General features: G+C 58.7%; 4 protein-coding genes across 4 annotated transcripts; 2 read left to right on the top strand and 2 right to left on the bottom strand.

Moving 5' to 3' along the window:
- Nucleotides 1–3: 3 nt before the first annotated feature.
- Nucleotides 4–7,374, bottom strand: IUM83_06102 (thrombospondin-like protein; the record flags this gene model as incomplete). Its single annotated transcript, XM_067930283.1, has 1 exon — nucleotides 4–7,374. One exon carries the CDS (start codon nucleotides 7,372–7,374, stop codon nucleotides 4–6), a length of 7,371 nt encoding a protein of 2,456 aa, XP_067782646.1.
- A 618-nt stretch (nucleotides 7,375–7,992) lies between these two features.
- Nucleotides 7,993–11,545, top strand: IUM83_06101 (necrosis inducing-like protein NPP1 type; the record flags this gene model as incomplete). Its single annotated transcript, XM_067930282.1, has 2 exons — nucleotides 7,993–8,470; nucleotides 11,292–11,545. The coding sequence occupies 2 exons, from the start codon at nucleotides 7,993–7,995 to the stop codon at nucleotides 11,543–11,545; spliced, it is 732 nt and encodes a 243-aa protein (XP_067782826.1).
- A 780-nt stretch (nucleotides 11,546–12,325) lies between these two features.
- Nucleotides 12,326–19,459, top strand: IUM83_06100 (thrombospondin-like protein; the record flags this gene model as incomplete). The annotated part of the gene is made up of 2 exons (XM_067930281.1): nucleotides 12,326–13,694; nucleotides 19,101–19,459. 2 exons carry the CDS (start codon nucleotides 12,326–12,328, stop codon nucleotides 19,457–19,459), a joined length of 1,728 nt encoding a protein of 575 aa, XP_067782644.1.
- A 589-nt stretch (nucleotides 19,460–20,048) lies between these two features.
- Nucleotides 20,049–21,037, bottom strand: IUM83_06099 (uncharacterized protein; the record flags this gene model as incomplete). The annotated part of the gene is made up of 3 exons (XM_067930280.1): nucleotides 20,049–20,096; nucleotides 20,206–20,226; nucleotides 20,291–21,037. 3 exons carry the CDS (start codon nucleotides 21,035–21,037, stop codon nucleotides 20,049–20,051), a joined length of 816 nt encoding a protein of 271 aa, XP_067782606.1.
- Between the last annotated feature and the right edge of the window lie 254 nt (nucleotides 21,038–21,291).

The following is a 21,291-nucleotide window of genomic DNA, read 5'->3' as shown; positions in this document are numbered from 1 at the left end:
AAACTAAACATACAATGCCTGTACGTGGCTTGGGTCTCCATCTTCATCAAACGCCTGAGCTTCCAGAGCCATCTCACCACTAGCGAGGAGGAGGCTCGCCGCAGGAGGGGAGTAGTCGTTGGTCGAGTTGCTGTAGGTGCACGCGCGCCAGTCCATAGTAGCTTCGCAGAAGTCGCTGCACGTGTATGGGTCATCCAGAATCACGCGCGTTCGGGTCTGCATGCCGTAACTATCGCAGCCAGTCGTCCAGCTCGACCAAGCGCCCATCGTGCACGTCAGCCCAGCACACGAACCGGTCTCACTCAATGCAGGACATGCCGTGCCTCCGTTGGTCGCTGCCGTCACCACTTTGCGAGTATGCGTCCTCGTGCCGCTCCGGCTAGAGCACTTGGTCCAGTCCGACCACGCAGTAACTGTGCAGTTCGTCGGCGTTGGCATCTTGCACGGGGACGTCTCAGTCAAGCACGGACAATCGATGCCGCCGTACGCCGGACTGACGATGATCTTTCGCGTACGCGTCGAGGTCAGTGTCGCTGCGCTGCATGCCGACCACGAGCCATACGCGCCAACCTGGCAGTTGACAGGATCGCAGGCCGCCGAATCTGTGAGAGGCAAACACGCTGCTCCACCGTAAAGCGGTTGCGTGGTCACCGTGCGCGTGCGAGTCTTCAGTCCCGATGTAGTGTTGCAAGCTCCGAAAGCGCTCCAGTCACTGACTTTGCAGTCGATGGGGTTGCAGAATCCCTGCTCCGTAGTGCTCGGACACGCACTTCCTCCGTACAACGGCGCGACTTGAACCGTGCGCGTTCTCGTCTTGGCCCCAGTTGTAGCGTCACAGGACGTCCACGGGCCGAAGTCGTTCATGACGCAGTCCACGCGATCGCAAGGAGCCGAGTCTGTGAGTGTCGGGCAGCAGGCGCCACCGTACTTGTCCTTCTGCAGGATATCGCGACGGCGAGTCTTGTTGCCGGTGTTTGAATCGCACGCTCCCCAGCTACTCCACTCACTCACCACGCAATTCACCGCGTCGCAGGTCGTGTTCTGGAACTGATCAGGACATGCGAGTCCGCCGTACTTCGGAGCAACGATTATCGGGCGAGACCGAGTCTTGACCCCGGCGACGTCGTTGCACGGGCCGAACTCGGTCCAGTTGCCCATTTGGCAGTTCACAGGCGGCGCAGTCTGCGAGTCCAAGGTGACGTCGCACGGCGATCCACCACGCACCGACGGCTGGAGGACAGTTCGAGTTCTCGTACGGACTCCAGTGACAGCGTCGTAGTCACTCCAAGGTCCCCACGAATCCAGCACGCAGTCCACAGGAGGACAGGCGGCAGTCTCCGTGAGCGAGGGGCAAGCATCACCGCCGTAGAGAGCAATCTGCGTGATCGGCCGAGTGCGCGACGTGGTTGCATCGGCGTCTGTGCAGTTTGTCCAGTCACTGAAAGGCCCAACGGTACACGGAACAGGGTCGCAGGGTGCGTCCTGAGTGAGGTCGGGGCACTTGCATCCTCCATACAGGTCGCCCTGCTTGACAGTGCGCACGCGTGTCTTTTTCCCAGTATCAGCGTTGCAGACACCCCAACTCTGCCAGTCGTTCACAGTACAGTCAACCGGGTCACACGACTTGGTCTTGATGGTCACGGGGCAAGCCTTGCCGCCGTAGAGCGCTGCCTGTAGCACTGGACGAGTCAGCGTACGGAGCCCCGAGTTCGAGTCACAAGCCGACCACGTCGCATCCCAGTCGCCCACCACGCAGTCCACTGCATCGCAATTCGCGAGGTCCTCTAGAGCAGGACATGCCGCTCCTCCGTACAACGCGCGCTGCGTGACTTGACGAGTGCGAGACTTCTTGCCGCAGCTTGCGTCGCAGCTCGACCAGCCCGTCCAGTTGCCCACGACGCAGTTCACAGCTCCACATGGCACTTCTTCGCGAGTGGCTCCACATGCAGAGCCGCCATAAAGCGCAGGCTGCACCACCGACCGCGTTCGGAATGAGCTGGTGTCGGTGCCGTCAGCATTGCAAATGCTCCAGTCAGACCAGGGTCCCATGACGCAGTTCACCGGATCGCAAGCCGCCGAATCGGTCAATGCTGGACACGCACACCCGCCATACTTCGGCTGCGTAGTGATGGTTCGCCGACGCGTTTTGGTTTGCGATGTAGCGTCGCAGCTCTCCCAAGCCCCCCACGGGCCCACGGCGCAGTGAATCGGATCACACAGCAAGTCGTTGGTCAGATCGGGGCAAGGCGCACCGTTGTAAAGCGGCTGCTGCACCACCGTGCGAGTCTTCGTCTTCTTGAACGTCACGGCGTCGCACGCGCCATAGTCGCTCCAGTCACTGACCTTGCAGTCCACTGGATCACAGGCGATGGTGCTGTTGAGAGCTGGGCAGTCAGCGCCTCCATGTCGAGGTACCTGTGTAGCCGAGCGTGTGCGAGTACGCAGACCTGAACTAGCGTCGCAGAGCCCGTAGTCGCTCCACAGTCCGACAGCGCAGTTGATCGGAGGACAAGTTACGTCCTGCGTGAGGTCAGGACACGGAGTGCCGCCATAGAGCGGCTGTTGCGTCACATTTCGGTAGCGGTGCTGCTGTGGGTCGTCGGTATCGCAGGATGTCCACGGAGACCACTCACTCACAGTGCAGCACACTGGATCACAGGGCTTCTGCTGGACCAGCGCAGGACACGGCAAACCGCCATACAAAGCCTGCTGCGTGACGTTGCGAGTCTGCGTGCGCATGCCAGTAGATGCATCACAGTCGCTCCAGTCACTCCACGCGGACACGGCGCAATTCACAGGCTCGCAGGGGCCCTCCATCACCAGAGCAGCACAAGCAACGCCGCCATACAGCGGGTTCTGCAGGATCTGTCGGTTCTTGTAGCGCTTGCCGCAGGTGTTATCGCACGCGCTCCAGTCGCCCCAGTTCGGGTCGACGATGCAATCCACAGCGTCACAAGGCTGGATGTCTTGAAGCGCGTCGCAGGCCGTTCCGTTGCGCTGAGGAGATCGTGTGATGTCCCGCGTGCGCGTTTTCGTTCCCGTCTTGGCATCACACACCTGCCACGCCTTCCAGTCGCTCAGTTCACAGTTCACGGGAGGACACGTGCGAGACTGCGCCAAAACGTCACACGCAGCTCCTCCTCGAACAGCATCCTGGACAATTGAGCGCTCGCGAGTCTGTGTCGGTGTGTCGTCCGTGCAGATGCTCCAGTCCGTCCAGTCACTGAGAACGCAGTCAATGGACGGGCAGTCGACGCCCTCCATTTGCCACGGGCACTCGGCGCCTCCAAATGCAGCAGGCACCAGCACTTGACGTGAACGCGACGACATGAGGTCGTTCAGTCCGCACGGGCTCCAGTCCGTCCAGTCCCCCATGACACAATCCACAGAGGGGCAGACAGCAGTGTCCGTGAGGTCGGGGCAATCGGTGCCGCCACGCACTGCGGGCTGCACGATGGTGCGGTTGCGAGTCTTCACGTAGGTATCGGGATTGCAGTCGCCCCAGTCACCCCAATCAGTCACGGTGCAGTTGATGGCATCACACGGCTGCACGTCCCTCAGCACAGGGCACTGCAAACTCACCGCAACGTCGTCAGTGTCAGAATTGCCGCAAGTCGACGGAGGCGGGGGCTGCTGAACAACCACCCGCGTTCGGAATCGCGTGGGCGTGTCCGCCGTGCAGATGGACCAGTCGCTCCAGTCGCTCACGATGCACTTCTGGCAGCTTCGGGTCTGCGTGAGCGGTGGACAAGCTGTACCGCCGTACGCAGGCTGCACTTGGATCGATCGAGATCTCGTTTGCATGTTGGAAGTGGCGTCACAGTCGCTCCAAGTGCCCCAAGCTGTCACGCCACAGTTGACGGCGCTGCAAACACCGGTCTCCTGGAGTGGCGGACACGCTTTGCCTCCGCCGCGGACGTCAGTCACGATTTGTCGAGTGCGATTGCGGTTCCCGTTGGCGTCGCAGGCTCCGTACTGAGACCACCCGCTCACCTTGCAGTCTCGTGGTGGGCACGCATCCGTCTGTGTGAGCGAGGGACACGCTTTGCCCTTGCCTTTCGGCTGCACGAGGATCGACCGAGTCTTGGTGCGCTTCCAGACCGACTCATCGCAAACTCCGTAGTCGCCCCAGCACGAGACCTGACAGTCCACGTTGGTGGTGCACGTCTTCGTTTGCGTGAGGCTCGGACACTTCTTGCCGCCGTCGGCATCTTGCAAAACAGTTCGGGTCCGTGTCTTGAGGCCGGCGACCGAGTCGCAGGCGCTCCAGTCTCCCCAGTCGCTCACGGTGCAGTCCACAGGGATGCAGCTCTGCGTGTCCTTCAGTGCTGGACACTTGGCCCCCTTGCCCGTTCGCGGGACGGTGACCTGACGTGTTCGAGTGCGCACCAATTTGCTCTTGGAGCAGCCTCCCCAATCGCTCCAGTCTCCGACCTGGCAGTCCACGCTCGGAGTACAGCTGCGAGTTTGCTGGAGATCGGGACAAGCTCTACCACCAGGACCAGCGGCTTGAGTCACATTGCGAGTGCGTGTTTGAGTGTTGGAAGCTGGGTCACAAGTCGGGTAGTCCGACCAGGCCCCAACCTTGCAGTCTACGCGCTTGGGACAGCAGGGCTGCGTTCCCTGCAACGCTGGGCAGCACCTGCCGCCGTTCTTCGCTTCGGTGATCACCGATCGGTTGTGCACGCGGACGAACAGGACGGGGTCGCACACTCCCCAGTCACTCCAGTCACTCACAACACAGTTCACCTTGGGCGCTGGCCGCTCCTCCATCAGTGGCGGGCACGCAGCTCCACCGTCGGGCTGCTGCAGCACCGTTCGGAATCGACGCTCTTTGCCGCTGCCGTTGTTACTGTTGTCACAGGACGTGAAGGGCGACCAGGAGCTCACGATGCAGTCCGTCGGCACGCAAACCTGAGTCTCCAGAAGGTTTGGACACGCCGCTCCGCCGTAGCTGGCTGGGGTGATCAGCGAGCGAATGCGCGAGCGGGTCCTGGTGAGCGGGTTGCATCCGCTCCACAGCGTCCAGTCGCTGACCTTGCAGTCCACAGGTTGGCACTTGTCCTCGTCGATAAGCGGCGGGCAGTCGGTGCCTCCGTAGGCACAGGGCGTCGTCACAGTGCGGCGACGCGTGCGTTTGCCGGTGATCGGAGAGCAGTCGCTCCAAGTGCCCCAGCTACTGACCTGGCAATTGACAGGAGCGCAGGCTACCGACTCGATCAAAGCTGGACATGCTGCACCCCCGTCTTGAGGGGAAGTGACGACCACACGGGAGCGAGAGCGTTGCTTGGTGATGGGGTTGCAAGCCGAGTAAGACCCCCAGTCGCCCACCACGCAGTCCACCTTTTTACACGTCGTCGTTTCCACAAGAGCAGGACATGCTTTGCCACCGTCGGCATCGCGTAGAACCGTTCGTCGGCGGCATTTTGTCGCGCCAAGGAGCTCGTAGGGACCCCAAGGACTCACCTGGCAGTCAACTGGGTTGCAATTCTGCTGGTCCACGAGCGGCGGACAGTCGGTGCCGCCGTACTTGGCAGGGGTGACGATAGTTCGGGTGCGTTGGCGAATACTGGAGGCTGTGCAGGGGCCCCAGACAGTCCAATCGCTCACTTGGCAGGGAATAGGCTCGCACGCAGCGATATCCTCAAGTACTGGGCAGGCAGCTCCGTCGCCAATAGGCTGCAGCGTGATAGTTCGAGTTCGTCTTCGGGTCACGGTTCCGGCGTCGCAGGCTCCGAACGCGCTCCAGGCACTCACTTGGCAATCACCACAAGCCACCAGCTCCACTAACGCCGGACAAGCCGCACCGCCATCCTGTGGTTGGGTTACAACCGTGCGAGTGCGTGTGCGCTGGGTTCCGGGAGGGCACGCTCCAGCTCCGTTGGCGTCCCAAACCCATTTGCTCACTTTGCAGTCCACTGGCTGGTATTGCACCTCTTCCTGCAGCGGTGGACACGCTGCACCGCCGTCGCAAGCTTGGATCACCGTCCGCGAGCGCCGCTTGTAGCGCAGCCCGTCCGTATTCTTGACGTAGTATTCGTAAGGGCTCCAGTCGCTGACAGTGCAGTCTTGAGGCACACAAGCTTGAGTGTCAACGAGCGGGGGGCAGGCTGCTCCTCCGTAGCACGGCGTCGTCACCACAACGCGAGTGCGTTGGCGCTGCAACGTCTTCGAGTCGCAGGAACCCCACGACGTCCAGTTGCCAACCACACAGGGAACAGGGTCACACGGGACGGTGTCCACGAGCGTCGGGCAGTCAGCTCCATTGTTGACCGCTGCCGTGACCACCGTCCGCGTTCGCGTCTTGGTGCCCGTGAGCGGGTTGCAGACGGAGAAGCCGCTCCAGGCACTCACCACCCAGTCGATGCACGTCACGGTCTCCTGCAGAGCAGGGCAGTCCTTGCCGCCGTCTTGAGCGGCGGTGACGATGCCTCGGGTTCGTGTTCGGAGCTTCGTAGTGGGGTCACACGATCCGCTCCAGGACCACGCGCTCACCACGCAATCGACGGGGTTGCACACCGCCTCCTCGACCAACGCTGGACAGGGTTTGCCCCCATCAGCCGGACAGGTGATGTCCCGGGATCGCGTCTTCTTGAGACCGATGATCTTCCACGGGCTCCAATCAGTCACAGCGCAGTCCACCGGGGTGCAAGGCTGCACGTCGAGCAGGTTCGCCGGACAGGGCGTGCCGCCGTACTGGGACCAGACCTGCACGTATCTCGAGCGAGTCTTCTTGGCCAGCAGGCAGGTGCTCCACGGAGACCAGTCACTCACAACGCAGTTGATGGGGTCGCAGGGAGCCGTGTCGACTAGTGACGGACAGGCCGCGCCTCCGTCTTGGGCCGGCAGAATCACGGCGCGTGTGCGGGTCTTCTTGCCGCACAACGCATCGCACTGGGTGTAGGCGGACCAAGGGCCGACTTGGCAGTCTTGGGGCATGCACGGCTGAGTGTCTTCGAGGGCAGGGCAGGCCGCTCCGTTGTTGAGGGGCCAGACAATCACAGACCGACGGCGAGTCTTGGTGGAGGAGTAGGCGGAATAGCAGCCGACGTAGTCATTCCAGGGCCCCACTTGGCAGTCGACTGGAGGAAGGACATTCTGGATGATGCTGGACACAGTGCCGCCGACGTTAAACCCCCCGTAGGCTCCATAGGCAGAGGTACCAGAAGTGCCGTAGGCAGAGGTGCCGGAGGTGCCATAAGCAGAGGTGCCATAGGCTGAGGTGCCATATGCTGAGGTGCCATAGGCGGAGGTGCCATAGGCGGAGGTCCCTCCAAGGGGCCCCCAGAAGGTGTCCCCTTCAGCTGAAGCACCGCGCGACGAGGTCATCAGCGCCAGCGCCAAGGCGGCGAGGCGGAAGGGGTCCAGGTGCATGCCTCACGCTGCGGGTGTCAGGTTGACAGTTGGCTCGACTCGACTTGAATTGACGTTGGGGACACTGCGGGGGACTTGTTGTTGACCGCTGAGAGCCTTGGACGTGACTCGAACTCGGCGTTTTCGGGAATGAGGCCACTGGCGACGGAGCCTTGCACCTCGGGTCCTTGATGCTTGTCAAAGCGCGATCTTTTCCTCCGCTGCGTGCCAACCGTCCGATGATAGGCATGAGTGTTTGTCTTGCTGGTCAAAGCCACCGATGACAAGCATGAACGGTCGTTCGCAAAGATTTTGCCCCTGAGCAGTCGCCCACGAAAGGGTGCGATCTTCAGCGCATTTTTGACAGGCATGAGTGATTGTCAAGTTGAAGTAGGTCGGAGTGATTGTTGCCTGTAAATGACGTTGACGCTAATGCACAGGAATAGCGCCACGCACCCCCATGCGCCTCCAGTTCAGGCCCTCAACGGCTCGGCAAACAAGACTCGGAGGGGAGGCGTAACGTCGACAAAGTCACCTCGTCCTTCGTCCTTGCCGTCTTCCCACTCCGGTCCAAGGCTCAGTATCCAAACCGCAGCCACACAAGCCCGTTCTTCGCCCATCAGCCCTGCCAAGCTCAACATGAAGATCCTGCGACCTGCCGCTGCTGGCTTGGCTATCATGATGATCAACACTGCAGCTGGCACCGACAGTGTGGGCGCCTACTACGAGGACTCGGGGTGTTCTAAGATGTTGCTCGCGAACGTCATCAGCGGGCAGTGCGAGGACCAAAGCGGCTGCAAGGTTTACCAGGGCTCGGGCATTTCAATGTTTTGCGTTCCCAATGCAACCGAGTACCTGAACACGGCATTCGATGGCTCCCCGTACGTCGTGACAGAAGAATTCAACGACATCAACTGCGCTCAGCCGATGTTGACCCGTGCGTTCCTAGCCGATGGTAGTTGCCATGTCGCTCACGAAGACGACGGCAGGACGTGGTCCATGACAACAGTGGTGAATAGCAACGGCACAGTGGAGGTTCTGGGTACCGACGACGAGTGTGGAGGGCCAAACGCGTTTTATCATCTTGAGCCAGTGCCCAAGTCCGACCTCAATACTGGTGAGTGCGTGGTGATGCTCGGCAGTGGCGATAGCAGTTCATCATACAGCGCAAAGTTCTACTTGGTTAATTCATCATCAACAACAGCACCGCTGGATACGACGACGTCGGGTTCAGATTCGCTAGGCTCCTCGACCAATGATACGGCTAGTACGACCTCAGCAACGACAACTCCGGCGACTACAAACGCAACGACGGGGTCATCTGTGACCTCAGGAGCGTCGAACCTGTTATTCGGCTCGTTGGCGCTGCTCTGCACATCAGCGGCAGTAGTTGGCGCAACCGTGCTGTAAGTCGAGACGGACAGCGCTGCAACCGGACGTCGCTACTTCCAGCTCTACTCTTGCTCAACTAGGGTAGGATAGTAGAGAGTGCAGGGGTCGGAAAATAAAATAAAAATTTGCATTGCACGCGAAAATCTCCTTTAATAATCATTGCAATATTCAAGGGGCCAGTAATATATAATTATAATGAAAACAGCAATAATACAAATATTAGTTGAATTTTAGTGTGTGTTTTTGTATACACGTCCAACAGGTATGATATTGAGTTGCAATAATATTGATTTAAATATTTTGCAGGCAAATAGTAAATAATTACAGTTGAGAAATACAATAATTTCTGTATTTATATTATTTTACTGGGAGGACAGCTTTAGCTGGCTGAACAGCCTAACCAATATTATTTCATTGGCGGGGGGGGGGACTCAGCTGCACTACAGTACAGTGTACGGTACCGTGAACGGTGGGGATTATCCGGTGCGCTCATCCATTGCTCGCAATGCCCTGGAGACAGCGGACTTCGACTCGGACATTCCTCTCCCATATAATAACCCCAACTTCGAAAAGAATCTCGAGCGGGGCTGGATCGGACAGTTTTTGTGCTGCCTTACCACAAAGTGGCTCCACTGGGGGCAGTCGCTTGGTAGAAATGCTAGCAGAACGAACGCATAATATCTCGCGAATTGGAAACGATGCTGTTGCAAATTGCTTATTGCATTATCAATATTACCTAGCTACCTCGTTCTTATTTCCTCATCCAAGCACTTTCAAATACGAACAAACAACTCTTTCGAATCAACACAAACACTTATCTCCACGCTGGCAGATGAAGCACAGCCGGCGTCAACAAAGAGGTGGTGGACGAAATGAAAGCAGAGAAGAAGTTTTGTCTTAGTCGGCGGTGCCGGTGTTGACGGTAAGGTCGACGGATTCGTGGTATGGATTACATGTATTACTATTTGTTTTCATAGATACATCCAGCACATGGCGTTGCGTAATAGTACGCAACAATTAATTAACCTGAAGTAACAGTTGAGGCCCTTGAGGCTCAAGGGATACGATTCCTTGCTCCATAATCTACGATACCGTTATCTAATGAACTACTTTGAGATGGGATCGTCTTGTTTGCTCCGGATAGATGAAGCCAGAGTGAGCCAAGCGATCACGTTGTACAACAGGTTGCCGCTGTGCATCAATTGTGCAGGAAGCCCCGTACGTATTTATCTAAGTTACATCTGCACAAGTCTACTGTAAATAAATACGTCTAACATATACAAGACCGAAATCAATTATCTGGATCCAACAACGCCAACAGAAGCTGTGTAGGCTACTGCTGGACGAGTCGTTAGCTAGAGTGGACGACTGTAATGTACCTAACCAGAAATCAAACTAACAATAATCATTCAGTAAATAGTATAAAAGGTGTTTTCCATTGAGTGATGCCTAAAAGTTACTCATTGCATGAATACTACTCAGTACCTGTAGTTTAAAAACTGATACGCATGTGTACAATATTGCCCTGTCGTCGAAACGCATAATGTGAAGAACGGTAGTGAATGTACCGTATCGATTGGCAGTCTGTCCAATATTTGGACTCCAAGACCTGATAGAGCTGGTACGGGCGCAAGGCATATTCAATCACTTTCCAATTCTCCGCAAAGAGCACACGACCACCAGTACCAGTCACCAATCTTCCGGTCGTCGCGATGAAACATGGTCTGCGTTTAGCCATGGCGCTATCAGCACTTGGTGCAACCGATCCCCGTGGGCCAGTGGTCAAACCCTGACGCGGAGACCGGGAGGTACCGGGATCGATCCCCGCCGAGTGCGGGACTTTCCACGGAGGCCGGAGATAGGCAATATCTTGGACGAGCAGCCACTCCGTGGAGTGGTCCGCCCTGCCAACCCGCACCCCGGTGTAGGATAGTTGGGTGGGCTGGAGGCCCCGAGTGCCGAAAAATGCCCCATAGTGTAATGAGGGGTATCAGAACCCGGTCCCGAAATGGGTCGGATAGCCACATGCATCCCCACCAGAGCAAGCCTCAAGCCTGGTGTGTGGGTTCTGGTGGCTTAAATCTCTCAGCACTTGGTGCAGTGAGCGCTGGTGTCATCGACTACGACAACGTGCAACCATTTCCCGAACCTGAGCCCAAAACGATCTCCGAAAAGGCTGCTATCAAGTACAAACCAAGTCTATTGATCACGAGCGGCTACCACTCGTACGCTGCTGTGAATGCTGCCGGCGACACGAGCGGAGGGTTGGACCCCAAGGCGTCCGACGCTGAGTGCAAGGGGCCGACCTTGGGCTCGCAAGTCTACAGCCGGTCTGCGTGGTACCGCGACATTTGGGTCATCATATACGCTTGGTACTTTCCTAAGAACTCAAGTGACCGAAACCCCAATCCCACCGTACGCCACGACTAGATCAACGTCATCGTCTGGCTCAACAACCCGGCAGTGGCGAATCAAACGCTGCTCGGTGTCGCAGTAGCTCGGGGTGGAATGAATTAACGTGGGGTATCATCCTGCCGACATGGCAGAGGACTCCATGACCGGCACGCACCCTCAGATGGAGTACTCTGGGAACGTCACATTCGACAGGTACCACACGATCGATGTCGCTTTTAACGTGGGCGACTTCCAAGACCTCATCCATTGGTCGCAGCTGACGGACGAGGCGCGCAAGGGCCTGGAGACGGCGAACTTCGGGCAGGACATTCAAGTCCCGTTCAACGATGCCAACTTCGAGACGGACCTCGAGTACGGCTGGTTTAAACCACCCAGTGACTTGTAGTCTCGACCGTTTCCAGCGGCACTCTCGGCTTTGAATCAAACCAAATTACTTTGATTTCCGGTTTATATTTTTACGGCATGCATAACTTGTTTTTTTTTCCTTCCTTTTTTTGCATCGGTGGTGACCAGCAAGCGCGGCTGGCGCAATGGATAGCGTATCAGACTTCGAATCTGGGGGTTGCGGGTTCGAGTCCCGCGTCGCGTACACTTTTGTCCAAGAGCATTTTTTCTGCCGGGGCGATAGCTGGGGCGAACGCCGAGCAAGCGCCGGATCGGTGCCTCCGTCGCCGAACGAGCAAGTATGTAATAATACCTGTACTTCGTGCTCGCTGCGCTTTCCTGCGGTCGCATGGCCTGCTGTATCGAGTATCAAATCTGCCCTATTTTCGGGTTGCGCATGGCCATCGGCGATTTGATGGCAGACACCAGTCGCCCGCACTCCAGCGAAGGAGTTGGTGGCATCGCTCACTCAAGTGCCATGCGCGCCTTTGGCCCTCGCCACTTGCGGTGACCACGACAAGATCGCGGCCTGTGGCCGTCACCGATCCAGCGACTGTTCATGCGTGTCAAGGGCGAGAAACGGCGGGATATCTCGCCCCATGGCCGTCAAAGTCCCCGACGGACGGCTGACACGCATCCGGGCGCCAAGATTCCTCTCTCCTGCCTGCCTGCATTCGTGAAAACACGTCCCGCTACTTGAGAGCCGAGTCGGCCGATCGGTGACCCATCAAGTCCCGCGTAGCGATCCCATCCGCCGCCTGCACCAGAAGCTTCCGTCTCCATGCCGCCGAGCTCCTTCCGGCTCGCCTGGTTGGCGCTAGCAGCCGCAACGACATTGCCCGGGGCGTTGGCCGAGCCCGAGTCGTGGCCGTTGTCGCCCGTCGACTGCCAGGTGGGGCCCTGGGGCGACTTCAGCGGCTGCTCCATCGCCTACTCCACGGTCAAGACCCGGCGCCGCAACGTCCTCGTGTGGCCGCTGTTCGGCGGGGCGCCGTGCCCGCCGCTGGAGGACTCGCAGCCCTGCGTGCGCGTGGACTGCCAGGTCGGGCCCTGGAGCAACTATTCGTGCAACCCGCTCACGGGCTGGAAGACGCGCACGCGGACCGTCACGGTGCAGCCGCAGGACGGCGGCGGCGCCTGCCCCGCGCTCTCCGACAGCGTGCCGTGCGACCCCGTCAACTGCACCGTCACCGACTGGACGCCGTGGAGCACCTGCCTGCTCAAGGCCAAGTCCCGCACGAGAACCGTGCAGACGTTCCCGCTCTACGGAGGCGCGGTGTGTCCAGCGCTCGTGGATGCTCAAGCTTGTGTGCCCGTGGACTGCGCGGTGGGGCCCTGGAGCGCGTTCAAGATCTCGGGGGCGATCAAGACTCGCTCGCGCGTGGTGACGTGCCAACCTGACGGCGGGTTGCCCTGTCCCCCGCTCGTCGAGCAGGTGCCGTGCAACCCTGTGGACTGCGTCGTGAGCGCGTGGGCCTGGAGTGGGGTGTGTGACCCCACGACGAAGCTCCGAGGACACACGAGAACTGTCACGACGCAGCCACAAGACGGAGGCAAAGACTGCCCTGCTCTGCAGGAGACGGTGACGTGTGTCGACTGTGTGGTGAGCGCCTGGAGCAACTTCTCCGTGTGCAATCCGCTCACGGGCACCAAGACGCGGTCGAGGACGGTGGTCACGGCAACGGTCAACGGTGGAGCAGACTGCCCAACGCTCGTGGATACGACGCCGTGTGATCCAGTGCCCTGTGTTGTGGGGAATTGGACGTCGTGGGGTTCCTGCGACTCGAAGACGTTGCAGCGTCAACGCACTCGCGTTGTGGTGACGACGCCGTGCTACGGAGGAGCAGCCTGCCCACCGCTCGTTGATACTCAAGCTTGTGTGCCTCAAGACTGCACTGTCAGCGACTGGAGCCCTTACGAGTACTTCGTCAAGAATACAGACGGGCTGCGCTACAAGCGGCGCTCGCGGACGGTGATCCAAGCTTGTGATGGAGGCGCAGCGTGTCCACCGCTGCAAGAAGAGGTGCAGTACCAGCCTGTGGACTGCCAAGTGAACAAATGGGTTTGGGACGCCAACGGAGCTGGCGTGTGTCCTCCTGGGACTCAACGCAGACGCACTCGCACGGTTGTGACGCAGCCACAAGATGGCGGTGCGGCTTGTCCGGCGTTAGTGGAGCTGGTGGCTTGTGGTGATTGCCAAGTGAGCGCCTGGAGCTCGTTCGGGGCATGTGATGCTGCCACTGTGACTCGCAAACGGACGCGAACGATCACGCTGCAGCCGGTGGGCGATGGTGCTGCGTGCCCTGTACTCGAGGATCGAGCTCCATGCGAACCTGAATCGTGCCAAGTGAGTGACTGGGCTGCCTGGGGATCTTGCACAGCCTCAAGTGTACGTCAACGCACCCGAACTATCGTGAGCCCAGCCAAGTACGGCGGCACAGTGTGCCCGCCGCTCGTGGACCAGCAAAACTGCAACCCGACCGACTGTCAAGTGAGTCCGTGGGGGCCCTATGAGCTCCGTGGGGCGACAAAATGCCGCCGACGAACAGTTTTACGCGACGCTGACGGTGGCAAAACGTGTCCTGCCCTCGAAGAAACCGTGCCAACTTGCAAAGTGGACTGCAAAGTGGGCGACTGGGGTCCCTATTCGTCGTGTGATCCTGTCACGAAGCAGCGTTCCCGTTCTCGCGTAGTCTTGACTTCTCCTCAGGACGGTGGTGCACCATGCCCAGCGTTGACTGAGGCAGTAGCCTGCGCTCCCGTGTCCTGTCAAGTCAGCGACTGGGGTACCTGGAGCGACTGCTCCAAGACGAGCGGTACGCGCATGCGCCGTCGAAGTGTGACGACACCTTGTGCCTACGGAGGTCTCGAGTGTCCGATGCTTATTCAAGAAGAAGCCTGTCAGCCTGTAGACTGCAAGGTGAGCGACTGGACTTCCTGGAGCGGATGCAATCCGACCACCAAAACGCGATCACGGCGTTGCTCCGTTATCACATCACCAAACTTTGGCGGCGCCGCGTGCCCCAAGCTCGAAGAAGTGCAAGCATGCGTGCCCGTCGACTGCAGCGTTAGCTCCTGGTCGCCGTTCACGCCCTGCGACGGCAATGAACAGAAGGAGCGCCGATTCCGCACAGTGTTGCAGCAGCCCGATGGTGGCGCTGTGTGTCCGGCATTGATGGAGGAGAGGCCAGCTCCGAAGGTGGACTGTGTCGTGAGTGACTGGAGTGACTGGGGTGTTTGCGACTCCAGCCTCCTCGTGCGCGTGCGCAACCGGTCTGTCATCACACAGCCGAAAAACGGTGGCAAATGCTGCCCAGCGCTTCAAGACTCGCAGCCCTGTTGTCCGAAGCGGGTGAACTGTGAAGTTGGGGACTGGTCGGACTACTCGACTTGTGATCCAGCCTCCCGTACCCAAACGCGTACTCGCAATGTGACTCAAACCGCGGGCCCTGGCGGGAAGGCTTGCCCGGATCTCCAGCAAACTCGTAGCTGTAGCCCAAATATCGACTGCCGAGTCGGTGACTGGAGTGACTGGGGCTGCTGTTCAAGTCGCAAATTCACCCGTACGCGCACACGTCCGGTGCTCACCCCGCGATCCGGCAACGGAGCGGAGTGCCCTCCACTTGAAGACACGCAGAATTGCAGGCCAGTGGACTGCACCGTGAGCGACTGGGGTGCGTGGGGTACATGTGATCCTAACACAAACACCAAGACGCGGTCGCGTAGAGTGCTCCAAAAGGACGACGGCGGAAAATCATGCCCGACACTAACGGAGACTAAACCGTGCAGTGACAACGTCGATTGCCAGGTTTCGTGCTGGGGTGACTATGGGGCTTGTGATGAAGCCACATGGACGCAAACAAAACACCGATCTATCCTGGTTCAGCCGAAAGGAGAGGGGAAGGCGTGTCCACCGCTTTCTCAGACGGACCCGTGCGCTCCGAGAGATTGTAAAGTGAGCGGGTGGTCTGAGTACGGCGCGTGTGATTCTAATGGCAAGCGACAGCGTACTCGTCAATGTGAAGAAACACCTCGTGGGGGAGGTGCATTGTGCCCACCACTTGAAGAAGTCGCGGATTGCAAGGCGGTAAACTGCGGTGTGACCGTGTGGGGTCCTTGGAGTGACTGTGACGTTGCTTCCAATACCCAGACTCGATCACGAACGGTTCGTGTGCAAGCTGCGAACGGTGGCAAAGCTTGCCCGCCACTCACACAGACGCGAAGCTGTCAGAAGTGCATCGTGAGCGAGTGGGGCGACTGGGCGATTTGCACAGCAGACACCCCGACTCGATCTCGTACGCGCACCGTTGTACAGCAGCCGCCGCCTCCGTCGACCTGTGGCGATTCTGATATGGACGATATTGCTGCAGAACTGATGTGTCCTGTACTGAAAGACGAGCAGCCATGCGAGGCCATTAACTGCACGGTGAGTGACTGGGGTGACTGGAGTGACTGCTATGCCGACACTAACGGATACTCAAAGACTCGGAACCGCACCGTCGTCCAACCAGCTGTGCGTGGTGGTGCTGAGTGCCCCGATCTAACCGAGTCAGCGGTTTGTCCGTCGGTGGACTGCTCTGTGGGGAATTGGACGGACTGGAGTCCGTGCAGACTGGATAACGCCACCACGACGCGATTACGCGCTGTTCTCGTGCCTGCCGCTTACGGGGGCGTCGACTGCCCGTGGTTGACAGAGTCGTTGGACTGTCCGTCAATTGACTGCATCCTCAGCGACTGGGGTGACTGGAGTATCTGTACAGACTACACGCCGACTCAAACCCGTGAGCGTTCAATTGTTCAGAATGCCGTTCGTGGAGGTGCCGAGTGCGATGTACTTCAACAAACTCGAGCGTGTCCACCGGTGAACTGCGAGCTTAGTGCTTGGAGCTCGTGGCAGGCTTGCGACTCGAACACTGGGACCAAAAGACGTTCGCGTGACGTAACGCGACCTCCTCAGCGGAATGGTACGGCCTGTGACGCACTTGAGGACTTGGCATCGTGTGATCCAGTGGATTGCGTTGTCGATCAGGACTGGGGCGACTGGAGCGCGTGCGATAATACCTGTGGGAAGCGCTTCAAGCATCGGGCAATCCTGCAGCTGCCTCTGTATGGAGGTGCTGTATGCGCCCCGCTGGTATCGGAGGGGCCTTGCGAGCCCGTAAACTGCGCGGTATCCGCCTGGAGTGACTGGAGCGACTGCAATGCCACCACAGGGAATCGGACGCAGGCTCGCACAGTTATTCAGCAACCACTGTACGGTGGCTTAGCGTGCCCACCTTTGGTCCAGCAAAAACCGTGTGATCCAGTGTGCTGCGCAATGAGTGAGTGGTCTGAGTGGACTTCGTGCGATACCGACGACCCCCAGCAGCACCGCTACCGAAATGTGACGCAACAGCCGCTCTATGGCGGCACTCCATGTCCTGACCTCACACAGGACGTGCCTTGCGCTCCGATCAATTGTGTAGTTGGGCCGTGGAGTGACTACGGTCTCTGCAATGCCACTACAGGACTGCACACTCGCACATGCTCAGTGACCCAGGTCCCCCGACATGGAGGCACCGATTGTCCTTCACTCAATGATACCATCGCGTGTGATCCAGTGAACTGCAAGGTTAGCGACTGGGGCGACTACGGCGCGTGTGACCTCGTGACATTCAAGAAGACGAAGAATCGTACTGTGGTCCAAAGTCCGCTTTACGGCGGTGCGCCTTGCCCAGATTTGATGAACGACTTGCTATGTGACCCGATTCACTGCGTGGTGGATCCTTGGGGGTCTTGGGAGAGCTGCAACGCTACTTCTCAGACCAAGACGCATCGGCGCACAGTCACGACTCAACCGATGTATGGTGGAAACGAATGTCCAGCCCTGGAAGAATCGGCTGTCTGTGATCCGGTTGACTGCATCATGGGGCCCTGGTCCGACTGGAGCGTTTGCAATAGCGATGGCACCGACACAAGTTCGGTTCACACACGGTCGATTATTCAACCAGGGCTTTATGGAGGTTTGGTATGTGGGGCCACTCGCGAAGATGTTCCGTGTGGCGCCGTGAACTGCGCTGTGGGCGACTGGACGAGCTGGACTTCCTGTGACTCGAGCTGTGGTAAAAAGTCGCGCACACGCCAAATTACGCAACGCGCGTTGTACGGGGGAACTGCGTGCGAGGCACTGGAAGAGATCGCAAATTGCGATCCGGTGCCCTGCGTGGTGGGCGACTGGGACACTACGTGGTCGGCATGCGATTCAAGCTCAGGACGTCGAACACTAACTCGTCCTGTACTCCAAGCTCCGCTTTACGGAGGTATCGGCTGCCCCGAAACTGTTCAAACCAAGTCGTGTGATCCAGTGGATTGCCAGGTGGACGACTGGGACGATTGGGGTTCGTGCAACGCCACTACTGGAAACAAGACACGATCTAGGCGTGTGAAGCAGATCGATTTGTACGGTGGATGCAAGTGCCCAGACCTTACACAGGATGCACCTTGCGATCCTGTGCCGTGCATTGTTGGGATCTTTAGCGACTGGACCAACTGTACAGATGCCGATGCCACCCAGTCACGCACTCGACAGATCACGCAGAATCCCCTCTACGGCGGTAAAGCTTGCGAGCCGCTCACGGAAACAATTCCGTGTCCTCCGGTGAATTGCGTGCTTGATACTTGGGGGTCTTGGAGCGCGTATGACCCGGTCACGGGAATTCGGACACGAACTCGAGCAATTCTTCAGCATTCGGTTCGTGGCGGTTTGGCTTGTGATGCCACCAACGAATCCGAGACTGCAACACCAGTGGACTGCCAGGTAAGCAACTGGACTGACTATGGACCGTGCAACGATGTCGTCGGGGTCAAGACTCGGTCTCGTCAGATTAATGCCCCTCCATTGTACGGAGGACTGGTGTGCCCCGATCTCTCCCAAAACGCAACCTGCGATCCTGTCAACTGCGTCGTTAGTGATTGGAGTGTTTGGGGGGCGTGCGATACGACCACAGGGAACAAGACACGCCACCGCGATATACTGCAGCAGGCCAAATACAATGGTGCCGCTTGTCCAGTGCTGACCGATTCAGCACCTTGCGATGGTGTGGACTGCGTCATGAACGAGTTTGGGTCGTGGACGTCCTGTGATCCGGTGACCGGCAGCAAAATGAGGACACGTACGATTCAAGTCGCACCAATGTATGGAGGAAGTGCGTGCCCGAACGCAACGGAGCAAGGGTTCTGCGAGCCCATCGACTGCAAAGTCAGTGACTGGAGTGCTTTTGGAGCTTGCGACGCTACATCTGGGCTAAAGACCCGGACTCGTACAGTGACAACGCAGCCGCTTTACGACGGAGTGACGTGTTTGCCCTTATCGGAGACAGCAGCTTGTGACCCCGTCAACTGCGAGGTTGGCTCGTGGAGCTCATGGTCATCGTGCGACGCTTCCACGTCGACTTGGATTCGTACGCGAAACATCACGGTAGCGCCTCTCTACGGCGGAACAGGGTGCCTGAATTTGACGGACACAGCCTCGTGCACGGTGGCAACACCAGTGAACTGCGTTGTTGGTGACTGGACAGCCTGGACCAAGTGTACGACGCGTACTGGTACACGATCACGAACGCGCAAGGTGGTGACGCAAGCGAGCAACGGTGGCACGGCTTGCCCAGCGCTAATCGAGAAAGGATCGTGCCGCGGGCTGGAGTGCACGATGGGGGAATGGTCCGACTGGACAACTGGTTGCGATGATCTCGGGCTGCAGACAAGAACACGCGTGATCTTGGACGACCCGTACAACTGCGACGACTGGTGTCCTGAGACGGTCGATTATCGCGAGTGCGACTACAACGAGGAGAGCTGTGACTACTCGCCGCCAGATGACACCAGCGAAGCCTTCCTCGACGCCCAAACTATGGCACTCGAAGCAAGGGCATTCTGATCATAATTGTACGCTGTATTCGATCATGCAATGGTGTTCATGTATGCATCGCTGTAGAGCTATTTGTGCTAGGCCTTCATTCTCCTCGTCAATACCTAGTAGATCGCAGCGAAAGCGCTCACATCAGCCAGGACGGTGAACACCGACGTTGAGTGCACGACCTAAATTGCTGTCGAAGACGAGGTGGTATTAGTAGTGGTGGTTGCGTTGGTTGTAGTAGTAGTAGTAGTGTTGCTGTTGATGGAGGTGTTGGTACTGGTGTTGTAGGTGCTACATTATCACTGCTAGTTGAGGCTGACGACGGCGATGCAGCCGCCTCGTCAACCACGTACATTTTCGTGCTAATGTCCTTCCCTACGAAGCACTTTTCCGGGTGTACCTGGTCGATGGCGCGGCCGTATCGTCGGGTGCGTCGGCTGCCTCGAGTAGCACTGCAAACATTTCCATCATCGCCGCTACCAGCAGCAGCAGCGCTGCAGTATCGTCTTCAGCTTCCAGTACCATCCCACCACCTCCACTGGCGGTGGTAAGGCTGCGTCGTCGTCTTTTGCAGCCTCTAGGGTATTCCCACAACCTAACACCACCAAATTCAGCCGTGCACAAGTTGCCGCAGCTCTGGCTGTTGTGAGCGCCGTTGCTGCGATTTATTGACAAGAGAACGAATGACACAACAGGCCAATGACACACACCATAAACCACATTGCGTAAGATCGAATACAACATGCAACCCTACTTCTCACCAATACCTTCACTTCGAGTGCCAAAAACTCCACTCACATCATGTGAGTGCCTGATGTGGGTGAGTCACATCATGCCTCCAGCCTAACAAACAAGCAGCCGTCCGTCTCCGAGCAGCGCGCCCAGTGCATTGCGCCGGCCCCTCATCGGCTGCAGATAGCGCACGACGTCCATGTGTCCGTTGGCAGTGGCCCACAGTATCGCCAACTGCGTGAAGCCTTCCTGCCTGGCTTCTCTGCAGAACTGCACGACGCTCAGGTGTCCGTTCTGCGCTGCTCTGTCGATGGCGGCGACCGTGGCGCCCTCCGAGCGGTGGCGGTGCAGGAACTGCACGACCTGCAGATGGCCCTGGGCCGCCGCCAGGTCCATGGCCGCCGTGGTGCAGCCCTCCGAGCGGTGGAAGTGCAGGAACTTGACCACGTCCAGGTGGCCCTTGGCGGCGGCCGCGTCCATGGCGTAGCTCGTGCAGCCCTCGGAGCGGTGGAAGTGCAAGAACTTGACCACGTCCAGGTGGCCGTGGGCCGCCGCCATGTTCATGGCGAACGTGGAGCACGGCGCGACTGCGCTCGCGTGCAGCGCGCGCACCACGTCCAGGAAGCCGCTCTGCGCCGCGGCGTTGAGCGCGCGGAAGCTGCAGCGCACGGGGCTGGAGCGGCGCAGGCGCAGCAGCGCGCGCACCACGTCCAGCAGGCCGGCGGCGGATGCGGAGTCCAGGTCCCAGGCGAACGAGGCCACGAGCGCCACGAGGTCCGCGGAGAGGCCGCGCAGGTGCATCCCCAGCTCCATTGCTACACACAGCCGAGTATCTTTGCAAGTGAGCTCCTCGTCGCATGTAGCCATGTTGAAGGCGGTCCGGTGCGGCGGCCTTCTATATTTTCGAGGGCCCGCTATTAGGAGTGCGCAGGTTAAATCAGGGTGAGGCAAGCGTGGAAAACGAGCTGCCAGGCAGCCCATCGGGCGGTGGTGCTTCGGCGAGGACGTCGTCTTGAGGCTCAATAGATAATATTCGCGGCGTGGCGCGGTGTATATCGTTGAACTGCATTGCAGCTTGGCGCTGGTGGCGCGACGACTTGTTGCCCGAGTGTTGTTATACC

Source organism: Phytophthora cinnamomi (assembly GCF_018691715.1).
Source record: "Phytophthora cinnamomi strain GKB4 chromosome Unknown Contig104, whole genome shotgun sequence".
In the NCBI taxonomy this organism is placed as follows: Eukaryota; Oomycota; class Peronosporomycetes; order Peronosporales; family Peronosporaceae; genus Phytophthora; species Phytophthora cinnamomi.
Note: the sequence above shows the minus strand (reverse complement) of the source record. Positions and strands in the feature narration are given on the sequence as shown.